This window comes from Lissotriton helveticus, chromosome 7 (assembly GCF_964261635.1).
Source record: "Lissotriton helveticus chromosome 7, aLisHel1.1, whole genome shotgun sequence".
Classification (NCBI taxonomy): domain Eukaryota; kingdom Metazoa; phylum Chordata; class Amphibia; order Caudata; family Salamandridae; genus Lissotriton; species Lissotriton helveticus.
Window position 1 is genome coordinate 1,420,513,363 of NC_136068.1, and position 17,144 is coordinate 1,420,530,506.

The 17,144-nt window shown below is 47.0% G+C and overlaps 1 protein-coding gene across 4 annotated transcripts in view; it reads right to left on the reverse strand.

Annotated features, from left to right (window-relative positions):
* Positions 1-17,144, reverse strand: part of MAP2K4 (mitogen-activated protein kinase kinase 4) — an 839,420-nt gene that overhangs the window by 565,590 nt on the left and 256,686 nt on the right. For all 4 annotated transcript variants that reach the window (XM_078654731.1, XM_078654732.1, XM_078654730.1 and 1 more), the window contains one exon: positions 14,491-14,610. In XM_078654731.1, coding sequence (XP_078510857.1) covers positions 14,491-14,610 — 120 coding nt within the window. The remainder of the gene's footprint in view (positions 1-14,490; positions 14,611-17,144) is intronic.

A 17,144-nucleotide genomic window follows, 5' to 3' on the forward strand; every position in this document is an offset into this window, starting at 1 on the left:
TCAAAAATCCCATAGAGAAAAAATCCTAACTATATATACCTACTGGCGACCGCCAGTAGGTAATATATATATACATACATACATACACACACACATATATATATATATATATAATTTTTTTTCTCATACCAGTGCACCTCCCATCTAGGAGGATAAACAATGTAATAACACACATAAAACTGTATTTGCAAACATATAATAACACAATAGGGCAAGTAGCACTTGAACTCTGTGTTTTAATGAGTAAAACTAATGAAAAATAAACTGCAAATTAAGTAGACATTGTTAGCCTACAGGCTGCATTGTAAACCAATAGCATAGAAAATGAAAGCATTTTCACACAAAAACTGGCACCGTGCCTTTAAGGCAGCCATGACCCCTAGCTTCCCATCATGCCTCAGGGGTGACAGTTAGGTTGGTTGCTCATGTGTAACCCTGAAGATCAGGGAACAAAGATATCCTTTAACAATTAAGAGAATCTCAATTGCCTTGGGAGGCGGGTGGGTTGCTTATGACTGATGAGGATACCCCTGGAAGGGAACCAGGATTACAGGTAAGTAACTTATCCTTCTCTTCCAGGGGATTCTCATCAATAGTCATAGGCACTGAATAGAATAGCAAGCCAATCTTCCACCTGCAGCAAAATGAGAGTAAAAAAGACCTAACATAAAGTAACATCCGCAATCAGCTGTTGAACAGATTCCTCAAGGAGGCCTGGCCTATAAGGGAGTCTGCTCTGGTGTCTGAATCCAGACAATAGTGCCTCGTAAATGTATGGACGGACTTCCAAGTCGTCGCCTTACAGATTTCAGATATGGGCACGTTCTGAAGAAAAGCAGTCATAGCCGCTTTTCCTCTGGTAGAATGCGCCTTGGGAGTAAACCCAAGGGGCCTCTGCGCTAATTGATAGGCTAGCTTGATACATGAAACTATCCATCGGGAGATGGACCGCCTTGAAGCTGAAAAACCCATTCTGATCGACCCATAGTTAATAAATAGTTGATCAGATTTTCTCATGGATTTGGACTCTTTTCAGGTCTAGAGAGTCCCAGAGGAGGCTGACGATGTTATTGCCTGGCATGAGTCCAGTGACAAGACATTGGGTGCCAACGAGGCACTACCTTGACTAGCACCGGATTGCGGGTTCAGAGTTTTTGGAGTTGTCCTCTTTGTAAATAGCAGGAAATCTTTCACTTCTTTTCCGCCTGTTACACACGTCTTTAAACCTGCTTGGGCAGGACCTACTGCCTGAGCTCTCAGTGTTTCTGATATATCAGTGGCATTATCAACCCCTAACTCCGCAGCCGGCATCATAGCTAACCCCAAAGCTGGCTCCATAACGTTGACCTGCCCTTCACTCTGTACAGGAGTGGAGGTGGCAGGGGTGGTGGGGATAATGGGGGTGATGGGGTGCTCGTCGTCTGAACTTTCTAAAGTAGTGTCCAGGTTTGGTGAGGTGGCTCTGCCCCCCCTGTTCTTCTCCTTATCCTTAGCTGCCTGGCGTTCTGCTTTTTTTGCTAAGGCTTGGCGAGTTTTGGCTTTGAGACGTGCTGCTACATCCGTTTTGCAGGGTTTGCTAACCAGTTCTCCTTCTTTTTGGGGTTTACCCATTCTGTACTTCCAATTACTTTAATATACTTTAATATACCAAAGGCGGGTTTCCCAATTATATTCTGGGCTTCCACATGAAACTCATGGGAAACAACCACTAGGAACCTGCTTCAAGACACAAGACACATGATCACCAATGGGGCTATCCATCAAATAGTTACACTCCTTCGTGGCAACAACAATTTTAGTAGAGGTACCAGCCGCCTTGCTGGCTGCCTGGAGTTCATAAGCAAACAACAAACTACTGCCCAATCCAGAAGCACCAAACACCTAAAGGCACCAAGCTCTAGGGAGGGAGGGAGGAGGGTCCTGATCTTTTCGTTCTCCCTTCTTTTCCTTGCTACCTCTTATTGTATTACTTTTTTTAAATTTATTAACCGATTTTGGGAGAGAAACAAGCTCTTAATAAGGCTCAGTCCAGTTCAATGTTCAAGTTTTTTTTTTTTTGTTGTTTTCTTCTTTTGCCAGTTCGCCGGGGGTTGGGCTCTATTATGCGGTTAACCCTCCAAGCCGAGCAGCCTCACTCTCTCCATGCGCCGCTCTCTCTCCCTCTCACCTGCCAAACAGCCGACATCGACATTAATCCGTATGGATGCGGGCGGATGCGGGCGCTGACACTGGAATCACGCCAGAATCCCCCGACGACTCGTAGTCTGCCCCAGGAACGAAGACACCGCCACAGGACCCCAGCTACAAACAAACAAGGTCAAACGCGTCGGCACTAGCGTCAGCGAGCACAGAGACAGCAATCCGCCATAGCTAGAGGGGGTGGAGCAAGGATCCTGGGATCACAGGTGGCTACACGGGGGCGTGGTATACCGCCATAGCCTGTTCATGCCGGAGTTACTTGAACTATGTCGTCGAACGAACCTGAGATTTGGAGCCACTGATTGTCCAGCTCCTCTTGAATTGGCCTCATTTTTAGCCGTGCCTAAGGCACTAGCAGAATTGCCGATGATAAAATCCCCAGAAAAGATTTGATCATTCTCACTGAAGCAAACTTTCTTTTTAGAAGATCTGATGCCAGAGAGATGAGGCGAGATATTTTGTCTGTGGACAAGAATGCATTGTCTTGAATGGTGTCTTGTTTTGCTCCCAGGAATTGAATTGCTTGGGAAGGATAGAGGCTTGACTTTTGGCCGTTTAGTGAGAGGCCCAGAGAGTAAAACATTTGCAGGCATTTTGTTGTTGCGAGAGAAGCCTGACGAAAGGATGGAGCCTTTATCAGCCAGTCGTCCAGATATGGGAATAGTCGGATGCCTTGCAGCCTGAGATGAGCTGCTACCAGAGCTAGAAATTTGGTGAAGACTCGTGGAGCCAAGAGCAGGCCAAATGGAAGGACTTTGAACTGGAAATGTGCACCTGCCACAGTGAATCTCAGGAACATTCAATGCTTGGGATGAATTGGGATGTGGAAATACGCATCTTGGAGATCTAAAGTTGTCATAAAATCCGCATGATCTATAGAAGCTGAAGAATTTACTGGAGTGTTACCATGCGAAAGGATTTCTTCTGAAGGTACTTGTTTAGTATTCTCAAGTCCAAGATTGGTCTCCAATCCCCAGACTTTTTCTTTATCAGAAAAAAGCGAGAATAAAATCCTTTTCCTGTTTGAGAGCGAGGAACCTTTTCTATCGCCCCTTTTGACAACATAGCTTTCACCTCTTTTCTAAGTAGAGAAAGATGCAGTGGGTTTTTCTTTAAAGGTGGATGAGGAGGGGGAAATTTGGTGAGCTCCAGGGTGTGTCTGAATTTTATTATATCCAATACTGTGAGAAGTTGGCCTGATGTGCAGTGTTCACTATTCTAGTGATCACTATATATCAGTCCAAACAACCCTTATTGATGATTGGTTGTAAGTCAACCTTATAGACCAGCTATCCTAGTAGCATGGATACGAGCAGTCTAAGGCTAAGACTCTAGAGGGCGTGTTAAGCCAGCTGTTTTACCATCACATTACCCCTTGAACACCCAGTGAAAGGACACCACACAAGTGTTATGAAAATAAACAATGTATTTATTAGAATCACAACAACCCTGTACTCTTTATGAGGACAGGGTGCTAAGCACACAACAAAACTCTTACGAAAATACTTAAGTTAGCACGGTATACACAAATGCCCGAGGGGCACGAAAAACCATATACTTTAAAAGTGGAATGCGAAATTACTAGCAGGTAAGTACAGTACTAATAGGCTTTGGAATCGCTAGGACTTGACTATAGAATCGTTAGATTACTTCTAGGAGACCTAGGGGACTCGGGTGCAGAGTGTGCACTCTCACGCGGGATGCGGGACAAAGTCTATGGAAGCTAGCAAAGTTAAAGTTAGTGTTTACGGGCGAACCCGACCTGGTAGGAAGAAAACGACAGTGGATCCTGACCCTTGGATAGTGAGGCTATGCTGGGGCACCGAAATGCCGAAGTTACCTAGCCCAGGGGCTGCAGCTGCATAGGTCTCAAAAGACGTCGGGAATCCTCGTTGCCGGACCAGGAGCCTGGAAGAAAAGATGCTGGCAGGCGACCAGTGAAGATAGTTCGAGTTGATCCAAGCCTGGATCTGGAAGATGGATGACACCTGAAAGCAGAGGGGACCAAGTTCGTGACTACTAGCCAGTAGTCAGTGGGCACCAGGAGGGCACCGGATGGCAGTCACCTCGACTAGGTGAGTGGGCGACGCTGGCTCTGCAGATCTCACGGACCAGGAGGCGTTGTCGGCGACCAGGATGGAGAGGCGAGCTGTCCCACGATGGATGAAGCTGTCGGCGTCGAAGTTACCCAGGATTGGGCAACAAGCCTTGGCTAATTCAAGCCCACGCGGTGGACTCAAAATGGCGTCTGGAGTGGACCAGGAGGGTCCGGGGTGCTCCTCTTCGGGAAGGGAGCAAGGGCCAGTCTGGAGCAACCAGACCAGCAGCAGTGATGTCGTCGGGCGTCGTTCAGAAGGCCACAAGCCAGCGGTCTAGTAGCCAAACAACGCGGTGAGCAGCAAAAAGCAGAAGGGCCCCACGCAGATCGTGGAGACTTCGGTGCTGGAGCTGCTCAGGGTCGGGGCTTCTCGGTCCCCAAAGCACTCACCAGGAAATTACTCGGCGGGCTTGCTGTGCAGAAGTCGTGCAGTCTAGCAGATGGCCGGTCCCTCGAGGTCTCGTCGCACCCACGGTTCTCAGCTGGGCTGTAGAGGTGGGTAGAGGTCAGAGGTGCCAGGGAAGCCGGTTCTCGTCGAGCTGGGCAGTCGGATTCCGGAGGAAGGACTTGCAGCAGACCGCAGTGTTCTTAAGATGGTGCCTGCGGATGCAGGGTGACTACTCCTTAGCCACAAGGGAGAAATCTTAGGAAGAAGTCTTGAGTTCCTTTCGTAGAAAGTAGTTTCAGGATTCAAAGATGATCTAATTTGGAAGGGGGCCTGCTCCTACCTTTATCTGGGAAAAGGGGGCTGGCACGCGACTAAGTCCTGCCCTAGGGGTGGGACCAGGAGGGGGGTGGTTACACCCCCTTCCTTGGCGGGCTTTTCCCCAGCACAGGGTCTGGAGTGTCCATGGAACTGGTTCAAGCCAGCCTATGCACAGTGAGCACCGGGGTGCCACGTGCAGTCACCTTCCTCTGAAGCCCTGCCTACCTACAATACACAAAATCCTGTCTGGGACGGTGCTGGCACCGCCCCTGGCAGGAAACCCTTTGTCCTTATCTCCTGCTCTGGGAGGACTCCCAGCAGCAGGAGGGCAGACTTGTGTCTCGGTGGCAGCATCCATTTTGTGGATGCTAAGGCTCTGTCTGACTTTAACCGGGGTTAGGGGTTACATACATGTCGTGTCCCTCTAGAAGGGTGGAATGCTAACCCCGTCGCCAGAATTGGCAAGGGGTTAGTATTCCAATTCGTATGACACCTTACTCGACATGTTTTGATAAAGCGATACCAGAGTTGGCATATAACCGCGAGGATTATAATGCACTTAAGAGTATATGGTATGCGATATCATGGAAACGGCTAAGGGATGGATCCCGAAAGCCGCAGACAGGCTCAGCTCATGCCAGAGCACCATCTCACACGATTCCAAGCACTCTGCCTTCAGGATTGTTAAGGCCTGCCATAGGAGTGACTGATAGGAGATCTGTGTGTCCATTTTAGGGTTAGATATAGGTATACTATATCTAAAGCAAAGGGTGAGTACACCACCTTGCCCCAGCTGTCGTGCAGCCAGTTGTGTCAGTTTAGTTAGTCAGCCCAGGGGTGGCATAATACATGCTTCAGCCCCTGGGAGACTTCTGGGTACACCTCAGCCCTGGGTACAGGGACTTGGAGAGGGCCCAGTGCCAATTCAGTACCTGGTACAATTTGGATAGAGAGAACAGCTAGGCTGTGGGTCTGATTAGCAGGCCCACAGCCAGGGAAAGTCGTAAACCAGTGCAGCAAAAAGCAAAAATCTGGGTGATCATAGGATTGCAGACCCTACTCTCCTACAAATACCCATTTGTCTTTGGTTATTTTTGTCCAATTTTTGAGATGTTGGGAATTCTTAGGAATTTTGAATGCTTGAGGCATATCTGGTGCAAGTGCAATAGGAGTGTCACTTCTTTCTGGCAGAATCTCTGCCCTGAGGTTGACGTTTCCTGTCTTGTTGCCTGTAAGTGGCCGCTGGAGATTCCTGTAGGTTTGCTGTTGTTGTTGGTAATTATATCCATATCGACCCTGGCTCCCTTGTTGTTGGTACTTCTGGTAACCTCCACGAAAGGAGTAAGAACCTCTACCCCATGCTCCTCGAAAAGATGTCTTTCTATACTGCAAGGTATCTAATGATCTTGCAGTATCTGTGTCCTTCTTTATTTCTTGCAGTGCGTTATTGATATGTTTACCAAACAAGAGGTCGCCATCAAAAGGCATGTCCAGAATTTTTGTTTGGACTTCGATGCAAAAATTAGTGGACTTCAGCAACCCTGACGTCTAAGGGTAGCTGCCCCGGTGAGCTGACGAAATCCCAGAGAAGCTATATCCATAGAGATATCTATGTTCTCAGAAGCAGCTCTTTCCCCTTCCATGAGAATTTTCTTTGCCTCTATTTTCTTGTCATCGGGCAGATATTGTAAATGTATTTGAGCTTGTAAAGCGCACTGCTACCCGTCCGTAGGTTTCCTGGCGCTGTATAACTCTGGGGAACCCGTCCTGGCTTTCCCTGTGGGATGGTCCCTGCTGGGAGTCCCCAAGGTGGAGCCAGGCATCCCCGGAATTGATGGGGCCATTGTGGAGATTAGGCAAGCTAATGCCCAGAGTTGCCGAGTGGAACCCCTGATTAGAGTAGGCACCGAAGTGAGAATTATCGAGTCCGCTGACCCAAGTCCACGACCCTGCCGCGTCGGGAATTGAACCCTGGTCCCGGGCCGACTTCTGCTCCCGGGTCTGCCGCCTCTAACCAGTGAGCCACACTACTCCACTATTCTATATAGGGCGAAATGTCTGACCACAATTGTCGATCATATCTGCCTAAAATAGCTAAACAATTCGTAGCCCGAAATGTAGCGCCTGCCAAGGTGGTAAAGCGTTTGCCTATGTTGTCAAGGCACCTACAATCTTTGTCAGGTGGAGCTGTTCTTGAAGTGGAAGGATTCCGAGATTTTCTCTGCGCTGCTTGAGAGATAACGGAGTCTGGTTTAGGGTGACCAGAAAGGCAGGCAGGTACAACATCTGGCTCTTTGTATTTTTTGTCAATCCTAGGGAGGATCACAGGAATGGCAAATAGAGTTTTCATGATCTTTACTCCCTCCTCCCATATGTAAAATGTAAATGTAAATGTAGTTGAGCTTATATAGCGCACAGCTACCCGCAGTGGGTTTCCCGGCGCTTGCTTAGGGAACCCTTCCTGGTATTCCCCTGTGAGATAGCAGGGTATCCACAAGGTGAAAGTCAGGCATCCCGCCGCGAGGGGCCGTTGTGGAGATTAAGCAAGCTATTGCCCAGAGTCGCAGAATGTGAACCCGTGAGTCGAGGAGGCACCGGGGCGAGAATTATCGAGTCCGTGGAATTTTTAGCCCAAGACCCCGCCGAGGCGGGGAATTGAACCCTGGTCCAGGACCGATCTCAGCTTCCGGGTCTGCTGCCTCTAACCCCTGAGCCACACTTCTCTCATATATGGTCAATTATAGGGATTGAACGGGTGGATTTCCTGTTCAGATCTTTAAAATCATACAGAAAACTCTCTGTTTTCTGTACTGGCATGGAAAGGTGAAATCTAGAGGTTGCCCTTTCCATAATTGCATGGAAACCTCCTATGTCCTCAGGAGGGGAGTCCACAGCTAGAGGAACCGGTGAAGCTGGTGTTGGGATCAGATATTCATCCCATTCATCTACGGTAGAGGGTGAATTAGGAATTTCTCCATCTTCTGCCACCGTCACCATCTTGCAGCGATTGGGAAGGCAACATCACCTGGGGCTCAGAAACTGGTGTTGCAGGGGCCACAGGCTGCATCTCTATAGGTGCAGAAGCTTTTTCTGAAGCTGCGACTGGAGGAAAACGGCTATTATAGTCTTTTAACATTACTGTAAGGTCTTGAAGCAACGTTGCACGCATCTGAACCATTGGTTCTTGATGGAACGATTCTGGAGGTCCTCTTAACCACATCCTTGCTAGAGATTTTCCCCTGCTGTGCTGGACAGCAATAAGCTCAGCTCGTCATGAGCACAGGAGCACTGTACTGCATGACGAGCTGAGCTCGTCATGAGCATGGAAGGGGTTAAAGACTCAGATTGTTCATAGAACTCTTCTTCTTCGTCATCATCTTGATATTTTATTCTGAGTTGAGAAGGATCATGCGTCCAAAGGGATCATCATCAGATTCCTCCAAATAATGGCTAGGAGGTAACGGTGAAATGTGAGACACATCATGGTAAAATTGCCTGGTAGATGATAATTTGGCGCTCAAAACAGGCGTAATTTGTAAGGGCGCAGGTTTTGTACGCTTCAATGTAGCTGAAATATACATAGATGACGATTCATATTCTGCGGAGATGGCTGTAATAAACGGCATCGACGACGCAGTAATCATGGATGTCGTCGACGGAAAAGACATCGTCGACGATGTGGTCGTCGATGTCATGGTTGAAGTCGTCGTCGACTGTGGACTCGTCGTCAAGAGTATAATCATAGTCGACGGTGGGCTTGTCGACGATGGGCTCGTCGACGGTAGCGTCGTCAACGGCGGGCCCGTCGACGGAACTTGTAGCATCGTCGACGGGATACTCGTTGACAAAGGATGAATCGTCGTCGACAGCGGAGGCATCGTCGATGGGATTGTCGATGAGGAAGCAGGCGCCGACGTGATCGGAATCGTCGACGGCGATGGGACACTCGTCGACGGTGCCGTCGACGGAGATTTCGTCGACGGTGGAATTTTCTTCGACGCTGAAGATCCACTCATCTTCTGTGGAGATTTTCTCGTAGACGAAGATGTTTTACATGTCGACAGAGGCTCATGAAAAGATTTTGAGGTTGTTTTCAATTTAACCTTCACCTTTTCTCCAGATTTTACCTCAGAAGAGAATGAGCATTTCTCTTTTTTTGAGGAAGAGTGACTCACCTTAGAATGAGATTTCTTTAGGGTCTTACTCAGCTTCTCAGGAGGATCCCCAGATCTATCCCTCTTCTTGGATAGGGGGGGGTGGAGGTTTGAGGACTTATACTGCCTTCACCTTCAGATACCACCTCAGAAGATGCCTTCAACTTCTCCAACCAAACCAGCAGACGTCCTTCTCGATCCTTCAAGGTCTTGGCAGGAAAGGTTCTACAGATCCTGCAGTCCTTGACCTTGTGAGCTGGGTAGAGGCAGTAGATACACTCTTTATGTGGATCCTCAAAGTGTAATCTCTTCTTCCCACTTGAAGAACAAGCCTAAAACAAACTTTTCTTGGAATCAGACATTCTTTTTCTCAAGAAGAAAGGTTTAAGGAAAAAACTGAGCAGAGCTCAGGGAGACTCCCTTACACGAGGTGCGGTAGAAAATCTGAGGGTTTTGCCTCTCTGTGGGGAAGGTTCTAAGAGGGGGCTGCTGCCTGATTGGCTGGTTTCCAAGTTTGGTTCTTTTTGCAAAAGGACTAAGATAGGCTAGTGTAGTGACTTTGCGATCTACTATAGCCTATGGTGTGATGTTATTATGACTATAATGTATATGCTTTATTGTACCGGGGGATGATTCGAAGCATGTGAATCTATGACAGACACCCCAATACTGGATAATGGTTGTTCTTTTCACATGATCAAGCCTTTGGATAGGTGAAAAGCGTTTTGATTAAACAGCAGCAAACCTGACTGACATGGGTCTTTCTTTCCTGAGAGCGCGCGGATTGTGAAAGTGACGATAAATAATTAAAAATTGGCGGACTACTTCGCCAGCGTGCGCGCCACTCTTAGCCCTTGAAGCCCAGTAGGAGTATTTTGTTGTATGATATCTAGAGATATATATATATATATATATATATATATATATATATATATATATATATATATATTTGTTTTTCATATATAATTTTTATTATTTCCGGGGTCCCCGCACATGGGCGGGAATGTTCAGTGCTTATTACTTTGATGAGGATCCCCTGGAAGAGAACTTACCATGCTTTAAATTTTGTCTTTTCTGTTATGTATTGTGTTGTAAGAATTTTTTTAACATTTGTTCTTTTCCTGTGCCAATGTCTATATTTGTATATATATATATATATATATGTGTGTGTGTACTTATACTATCTATGTCACACCTCTTTTCAGCCCTGACGAAGTTCCATCTTTTGAACGAAACGCGTTGGCTGAGGCTTGTTGTACAATTTGTTGGACTATAAAATAAAGAATCACTTTTCCAAAAAGGAACTGACCAGTCTTTATCACTGAAACAGATCATTTTGGAAGTGCACCACTCCACTTTTCTCGAACAATTATCTGCCTAGCAGTTTGCATCTCTTAACGGCAGATGCAGGAGCTAATTGTGCACACCAACTCTCATACCATCAAGAACTATTAAGGGAACACAGCTAAGAGGTGCGGCTACTGGAGTCCACCGTTGGACCCCTTTCTCTGCCCACTCCCCGCGGCTAACTCTAGAAAGATGCGTAGGGGGGCCCCCCAAACGCAGCCCCGGGGACCTATACCTTGTTGGGACTATTTTTAAAAGTAAAGTGTGTGGGAGGGCTTGAGCCCCTTCACAGAGCCCAGGGGACCACCACCTCCACGGAGCTATTGCAAAGATTGGAGAGGGGGGTGTGGGGGGTGGCTGGCATTCAAAAGCCTTAAATGGCCAGGGGGACCAACACCACCAAGGGCCGGCTCCAGAAATGTACTGGGGTGCTCTTGCAGTTTGCTATGGCATGAAGGGAGCACCCACCGCAAACTCTGTTTCGCTTCATGGAGCAGGAAAAATGCTCTAGCTACCATGAAGCGCAGCTGAATTGCTTTTGGGCAGAGAGAGCTGCATGTTAGCAGCACCCTTTGCCCAAAAGCAATGCCGTCCCTCGCAGGAGGTGGGGAGCCGTCAGTCTCCCTCCGCGGTCCCCAAGGACGCACCATGCACTGGGATATGGGGTCCCAGATAGGGGGCCACGCAGGCCAACTTACTCCTTTTTTTTTTAATGAGGCCGTGCCCTGGGGAATGGGGTCCCCAGGCAATATCGGCCTCAGGAGGGGGGCTGTGGGCCCCCTCCACAATAAAAAAAATAGAGGGCAGGCCCCAGGGGATGAGGTCCCCGGGCCAAAATTGGCTTGAGGAGCGGGGCTGTTTAACAAAAAAAAAAAAAGTAGCAAAGGCCCAGACCCAGTGGATGGGGTTCCTGGGACGGAAATGGGCATCAGGAGGGGGGCAGCGCAGCCCCCCTCCCATTTTATTTTAAAAAAAATGAATCGGGCCCAACAGCATCAAGGGAAGGAAGGCAACACAGCTCTCTTTCTAGAATAAAAAAAGAAAAAGAAAATGAAGGGGGAACTCGCAGAGGCCCCGTCCCCTTTCTCCACTGCTCTGCAAACACGCATCCTGGCGCGCTCTTGGTTGGAGGATGCAGTCCCCTTCGTTGCTGAGGGTCCTTACAGGCCAACTAGCCCACCTATAACCTCCAGTAAGCCCCGCACAGCTGGATTGCCGAGAGGTGGTCGTTGGCCATTCCCCTTTTTCTATCACTCTGAAAACGTGTCTTTCGGTGCACTGCTGGTGGGGTGATGAAGACCCCTTGGATCCTGAGGGCTTCAGGAGTAAAGACTTCATCCCCCAAGCAACACTGCGCCAGGAGGCGTGTTTGCAGAGTGGTGGAGAAAGGAGGCGTGGTCTCTGACCACCTCTCCGAAATCCAGCTTTGTGGGGCTTACCAGAGGTAACAGTAGGGCTAGTTGCCCCTACGGGACCCTCAAGAGGTAAGAGGACTTCAACCCCCAACCAAGAGAGCATGAGGAGGCTTGTTTGCAGAGTGTTGGAGAAAGGGGGCATGGCCTGCAACCACCCCACGGTGTGGTGCTTACTGGAGGTACCAGGTAGGCTAGTGGACCCCCCCCAGCAGTGAATGGGACTTCATCCCCCAACCAAGAGTGCGCCAGGAGGCACGTTTGCAGACTGTGGAGAAAGGGGGCGTGGTCTGCTATCAGAATTCAGCAATCCTGCTGTGTGGGACTTACTGGAGGTAACCAGAGGGGTAGTTGGCCCACAAGGAAGTCCTTAGGGCCAACTACCCCTCTTGTTACCTCCAGTAAGCACCATACAGTGGGATTGTAAGAGGTGGTCAAAGGCCACGCCCCTCTTTCTCCACCACTCTGCAAACACGCCCTCTGGCGCACTACTGATTGGGGGATGAAGTCCACTTTAACTCTGAGGGACCTTGGAGGCCAAGAAGCCCTCCTCTAAGTCCTACGCAACAGAAGTCCTGAGAGCTGGTTGGAGGCACAGGCCCCTTTCTCCACCACTCTGCAAATGCGACTACAATTTACAAAAACTAAGTCATTCAAAAAAACAAAGGTTACAGGGACATTATAGTTAGGAATTAGCATTTAAAAAAACCTTAGAAATTCACTGAAAAAAACCACAGGTTTCAAGGACAATATAGTTAGGAATTAGCATTTAAAAAAACCTTAGAAATTCACAGAAAAAAACAAAGGTTACAGGAACGTTCTAGGTAGGCTGACATTTCATTTGCACAAAACCAGTGAAATTCAGACATTATAGTTAGCTGACTAACTATAACTCGCGACCCTGCAATGCACTGCTTATGACTTCACATATTACATCACTTATGACATGGTCAGTGACATCAAGCATGACATCTCAAATGACGTTTGAATTTAAATAGATCTACATATAAATCAATGAAGTTGCATTTTTCAGATGGGCGATAATTTAGATTTTACACAGTACTTCGATTTCATTGGCTGACAGAGTCCTACTTGACAGGTTTACAATTTCAATCGTTTAGCTTCTAGGTCGTTTGCTGTGCCAGGAGTTGCCCCGTCCATTGCTTGATTTATTTCCCTGTTCTTATGTTTTCGTCCACCCCTCCTGGTTCTTCTCCCCTTGGTATTGGCTGATCATCTTCTTGTTTGCGTATGTGTGGATTTTTCCACTATTTGGGGGTTGGGAGGCTTTTTCCCCTGATTGTTTCGCCACTCAGATAGTATCCTTACAGTGTAACAAGTACGGTATTCTATGTCTAAGGTATTCTTTGTAAATCGCTTACTGTTTGTACGCATGTTTAGAACTCCACCCAAGTCATAGAGCTTTTCTCCGGTCTTGACTTGGGCCATGAAGATTTTCGCTTATCTCTCCTTCATCGCTTTGGGGTTCATCTTCTGGCATGATGACCTGGCGTCGGCATTGTAGTCTGAACAAAGACAATCATCATGACGATCCGTGATCAACATCTGACCCTCACACTCTATTCCAGTTTGAACCCAGATTTCCTAGGTGGAGACATTTTTCCTAGCAACAACGTTGCAATTTCAAAAAAACTTTGAAAGACTCCTGGAAATACTATCAGAAAACGTTTGTGTTGAAGGCGCAGAAGAATGGAACTGACGTCAGCATGCCAACGAGGGTTTCATATAGCTATAGTGACATCACGCAGCACAGCCTGTGGAGCCATGGGCATTGTGAGGTCCTCGTCTATGTGGGAAAGTGGTCGAGAAACGTTTCAGTGGAATGCTGGCGCATTGGAATATTGAAAAGGGGAGGAATCTGCAGGTAAATGTATCTATCAGAATGAGATTAACTCAAGCATTCCACCCATCATTTTTTGTATATTGCAGTGTGACACTCTAAGTGCAACGGGTATGCCCAAATGCAGGTTCTGTGCTAACTTTGTCATTGGAACGAAGCTGCATTGGACTGACTAGGCCAAACAAGGGCAAAACTGGTCTTAGGTTCCTTGTGTTCCTCTTCAGAGAGGACCAGGCTTGGCAGTTCGAGTTAGACTGTTTCTTATGGAACAGGATCAAGGGAAATTTGCATATTGCTTGAACTAGTCAGAAGTGGCACTGTGGGTAAAAAAACAATGGACTGGGATGCAGCCTTGAGTAACTGCCAGTGGCTGAGAATAATTCAAATATCCCATCCATCCCTTTTTTGTAAACATGTATTAAGGCAGCTGGAGCAACAAGAGAGAAATAAAATGTTGGTTATCTGACACTACATTTGATAGTTATAAATCTATCTACTATAATTCTTGCTAATGAAGGTAGAATACATCGTTGTACTTTCACTAGAAACCCCTTATAACAGGTAAGAATGTTAAAGCGGTAGACTATATACTATATGCTTGAAAATTAAAAACAGATCTCATTAAAATAAGACTACAATTGTTAACTAACACATTTTGAAAACTAGGCTTGTTGAGACATTTAGCAATAGAAACGAAAATGGCGAAAACTTACAGCTAAAGTGATTTTGCCTAAGATCTCTTCTGGGATAACGTCGTCTAAATCACCATACACATATTTGTAAAACTTGTCGAATGAGGTAGACATGAGCTCCATGCAGATCCAACAGTCACCCTACAAGAGACAGAAGCATGTTTAATGACTAGGTTTAAAAAAAACAATGTTTTATGGTTAAAGCAGAAACAAAACCACAAACATTAAAACCTGGTGAACGTACTCTGCAGTAACAGAAACAGGGCATTTATCACTATAAACTCTCTCTAATAAAGTGATTGTTTTGAGACAGTCTATTTATTCCCATTCAAAGATTAACTTAAAACTAGCATTCAAAATGATAAGCAACCATGGATCTTCACTTGGTAAAATGGTGGCCAGTCCTGTCATAGTGTCAGCTGGCAGCCCTTGAGCTGGTGAGCATGCAGTGGCTTCAAGAGCAAGGCACACTGTCATGGCCTACAGCAATTTTAAATGGCCTTGATGAACAAGCTACTTATCTTCGTTGACTCTCTTTCTGGTGGACATTCTACCCAACAACAGATTCCTCACCATATGAATACCCTGAGGGGTCAGTCTGAATCCAGTGATTTTTCTTTAGCAAGTCACAAGGGAAGGTAGTGTTGTGGAGCTCCACATCAGATCCATATTACTCTGAATGTGAAGTTGAGGCCCATACATGGTCGCATCTTATATGCACTGATGCTTTTCTGATAGCTGTCCTTGCGGTCCGACGTGGAGCCTCAGTAATCAGATTGCGCTTGTATGCAAATATCTAAGATGGAATCTTATTAGCATGGACTAGAAGAGTCCAGTGCACAGAATGGGGAGGAGGATGGGTTGGTGAAGAATTTGCAGTTAGGTAGAGTATCCACCAGAAAAAGCATTATAAAATGTAAGTAACTTGTTTTTCTGATGGATCGTTCTAACCGGAGATTTTTAACCTTGTGACTAAATACCAAAGCAGTACCACCCCAGGTGGCAGGTCTGTGGAATGGCTCCGACCAGGAAATCCTGCAGGACACATTGGGCACAATGCCCCTTCTGCTCGCTGTGGCTAACAAGACAGTAAAGCTTTGTGAACCGGTGAGCTAACAACCATGTAGCAGCCTGGCAGTTGTCCAAGACTGGCACAATGCACACCAGTGCAATGGCAGCAGCCTTTGCTTTGGTAGGACACATAGTTCTCACATAGACTATTTCTTGGCCAATCCATAGTAGTTTTCATACACAGTACAATCCATCTAGAGGCAGTTCTCTTCTGCATAGTTTTAACCTTCTTCACCCAGAAAAAGCCCACTTAGAAATGAACATCCATCTGATGGTACTTGGGTATAATAAATGTAAAGGCTCAAAGCCCTCTTTGGGCGAGGCAATGACGTCTGTCTTCCTCTTTTAAAGAATGGAGCAAGGAAAGCTGGGCTGAACTGTCCTATATAGAAAGGTGTGACAACGTTCATGTGAGAAGTTAGCCTGGCATATGATGTCCACTAGTTCTAGTGGGCACCTTGCACCAGTCTAATCGACCATTATTGATGGTGGTTGTAAAGTCAACCTTATAGAAAGCTATCCTAGTGGTAGCATGAACCAGCAGCCTTCAGGCTAAGACTTCAGCAGGCGAGTTAAGCAAGTTGTTTTACCAATTGTAATCCCTTGAGTACCAAATGAAAGGACACCACACAAGGTATATATCAAATATATATGTATTTAATCTAAACACAAACCCTCTGCACTCTTTATGAGGGCAGAGGTCAAATACAATACAAGTCACACAGTTAATATACGATAAGTTGCACAGTATACGTTATGCCCTAGGGGCTTCACAAACCATATACTAAGAAAGTGGTATAAGTACCACGAGAGAATTAGAAAGCAGGCGTAGGGCCGGTGGAATCGCTGGGGCTACACTAATCAACCAAAGGTTAGGAAGTGGAGGCCCACGGGAGTCGCGTGAAGTGTCTAAACACAGACGCGGGTAACCATTGACTTTCCATGGAGTTCGTAAAAGTTACAAATATGCAATTTAAGGACACTTCCGGATCGACTAGGATGGAACCCTTTTAAACTAGGACACTTCCAGAGTCAAGACCCACGGGAGCACCGGAGTACTCGTGTTACCTCACCTAGGGAAGCCGGGTGCATAGGTGTCTTTTCGTGTCGGGTTTCGTCGTCGTTTTCTATGGAGAGCTGCAAAGAAGTGCTGCAGGCGACCAGAGGAAAAGTGTCCGGGTGGATCCAAGGGTGGATCGAAGATCTGAAGAACCTGAAAGCAGAAGGAACAGAGTCTGGGTCACTAGCCAGTAACCAGGAAGGAACCAGGCGATGTCAGGTGATTTCAGGTGAATTAGTCGAACTTGTCTCTTCAGCCACGAGGTCCAGGAGGCATAGATGATGACCAGGCGCTGGATTCGAGCTGTCCCACGATGTATCTAGATAACTGCGGTGTCGGTATCCGGATTGGACCCAACAAGCCTTGGCAACCGCAACCCACGCAGGATGTCGAGACTGGCTCTGTTGCAGACCAGCAAGGTCTGTGGCGCTTCTCCTTTTCAGGGACGCTGGAGCAAGCCTGGAGCAACCAGGAAAGCGAGTTAGTCTCAAAATGGAGTCTTCAGGGGGCTCACTAGCCAACGGGCAAGGAACCGGGAAGACAC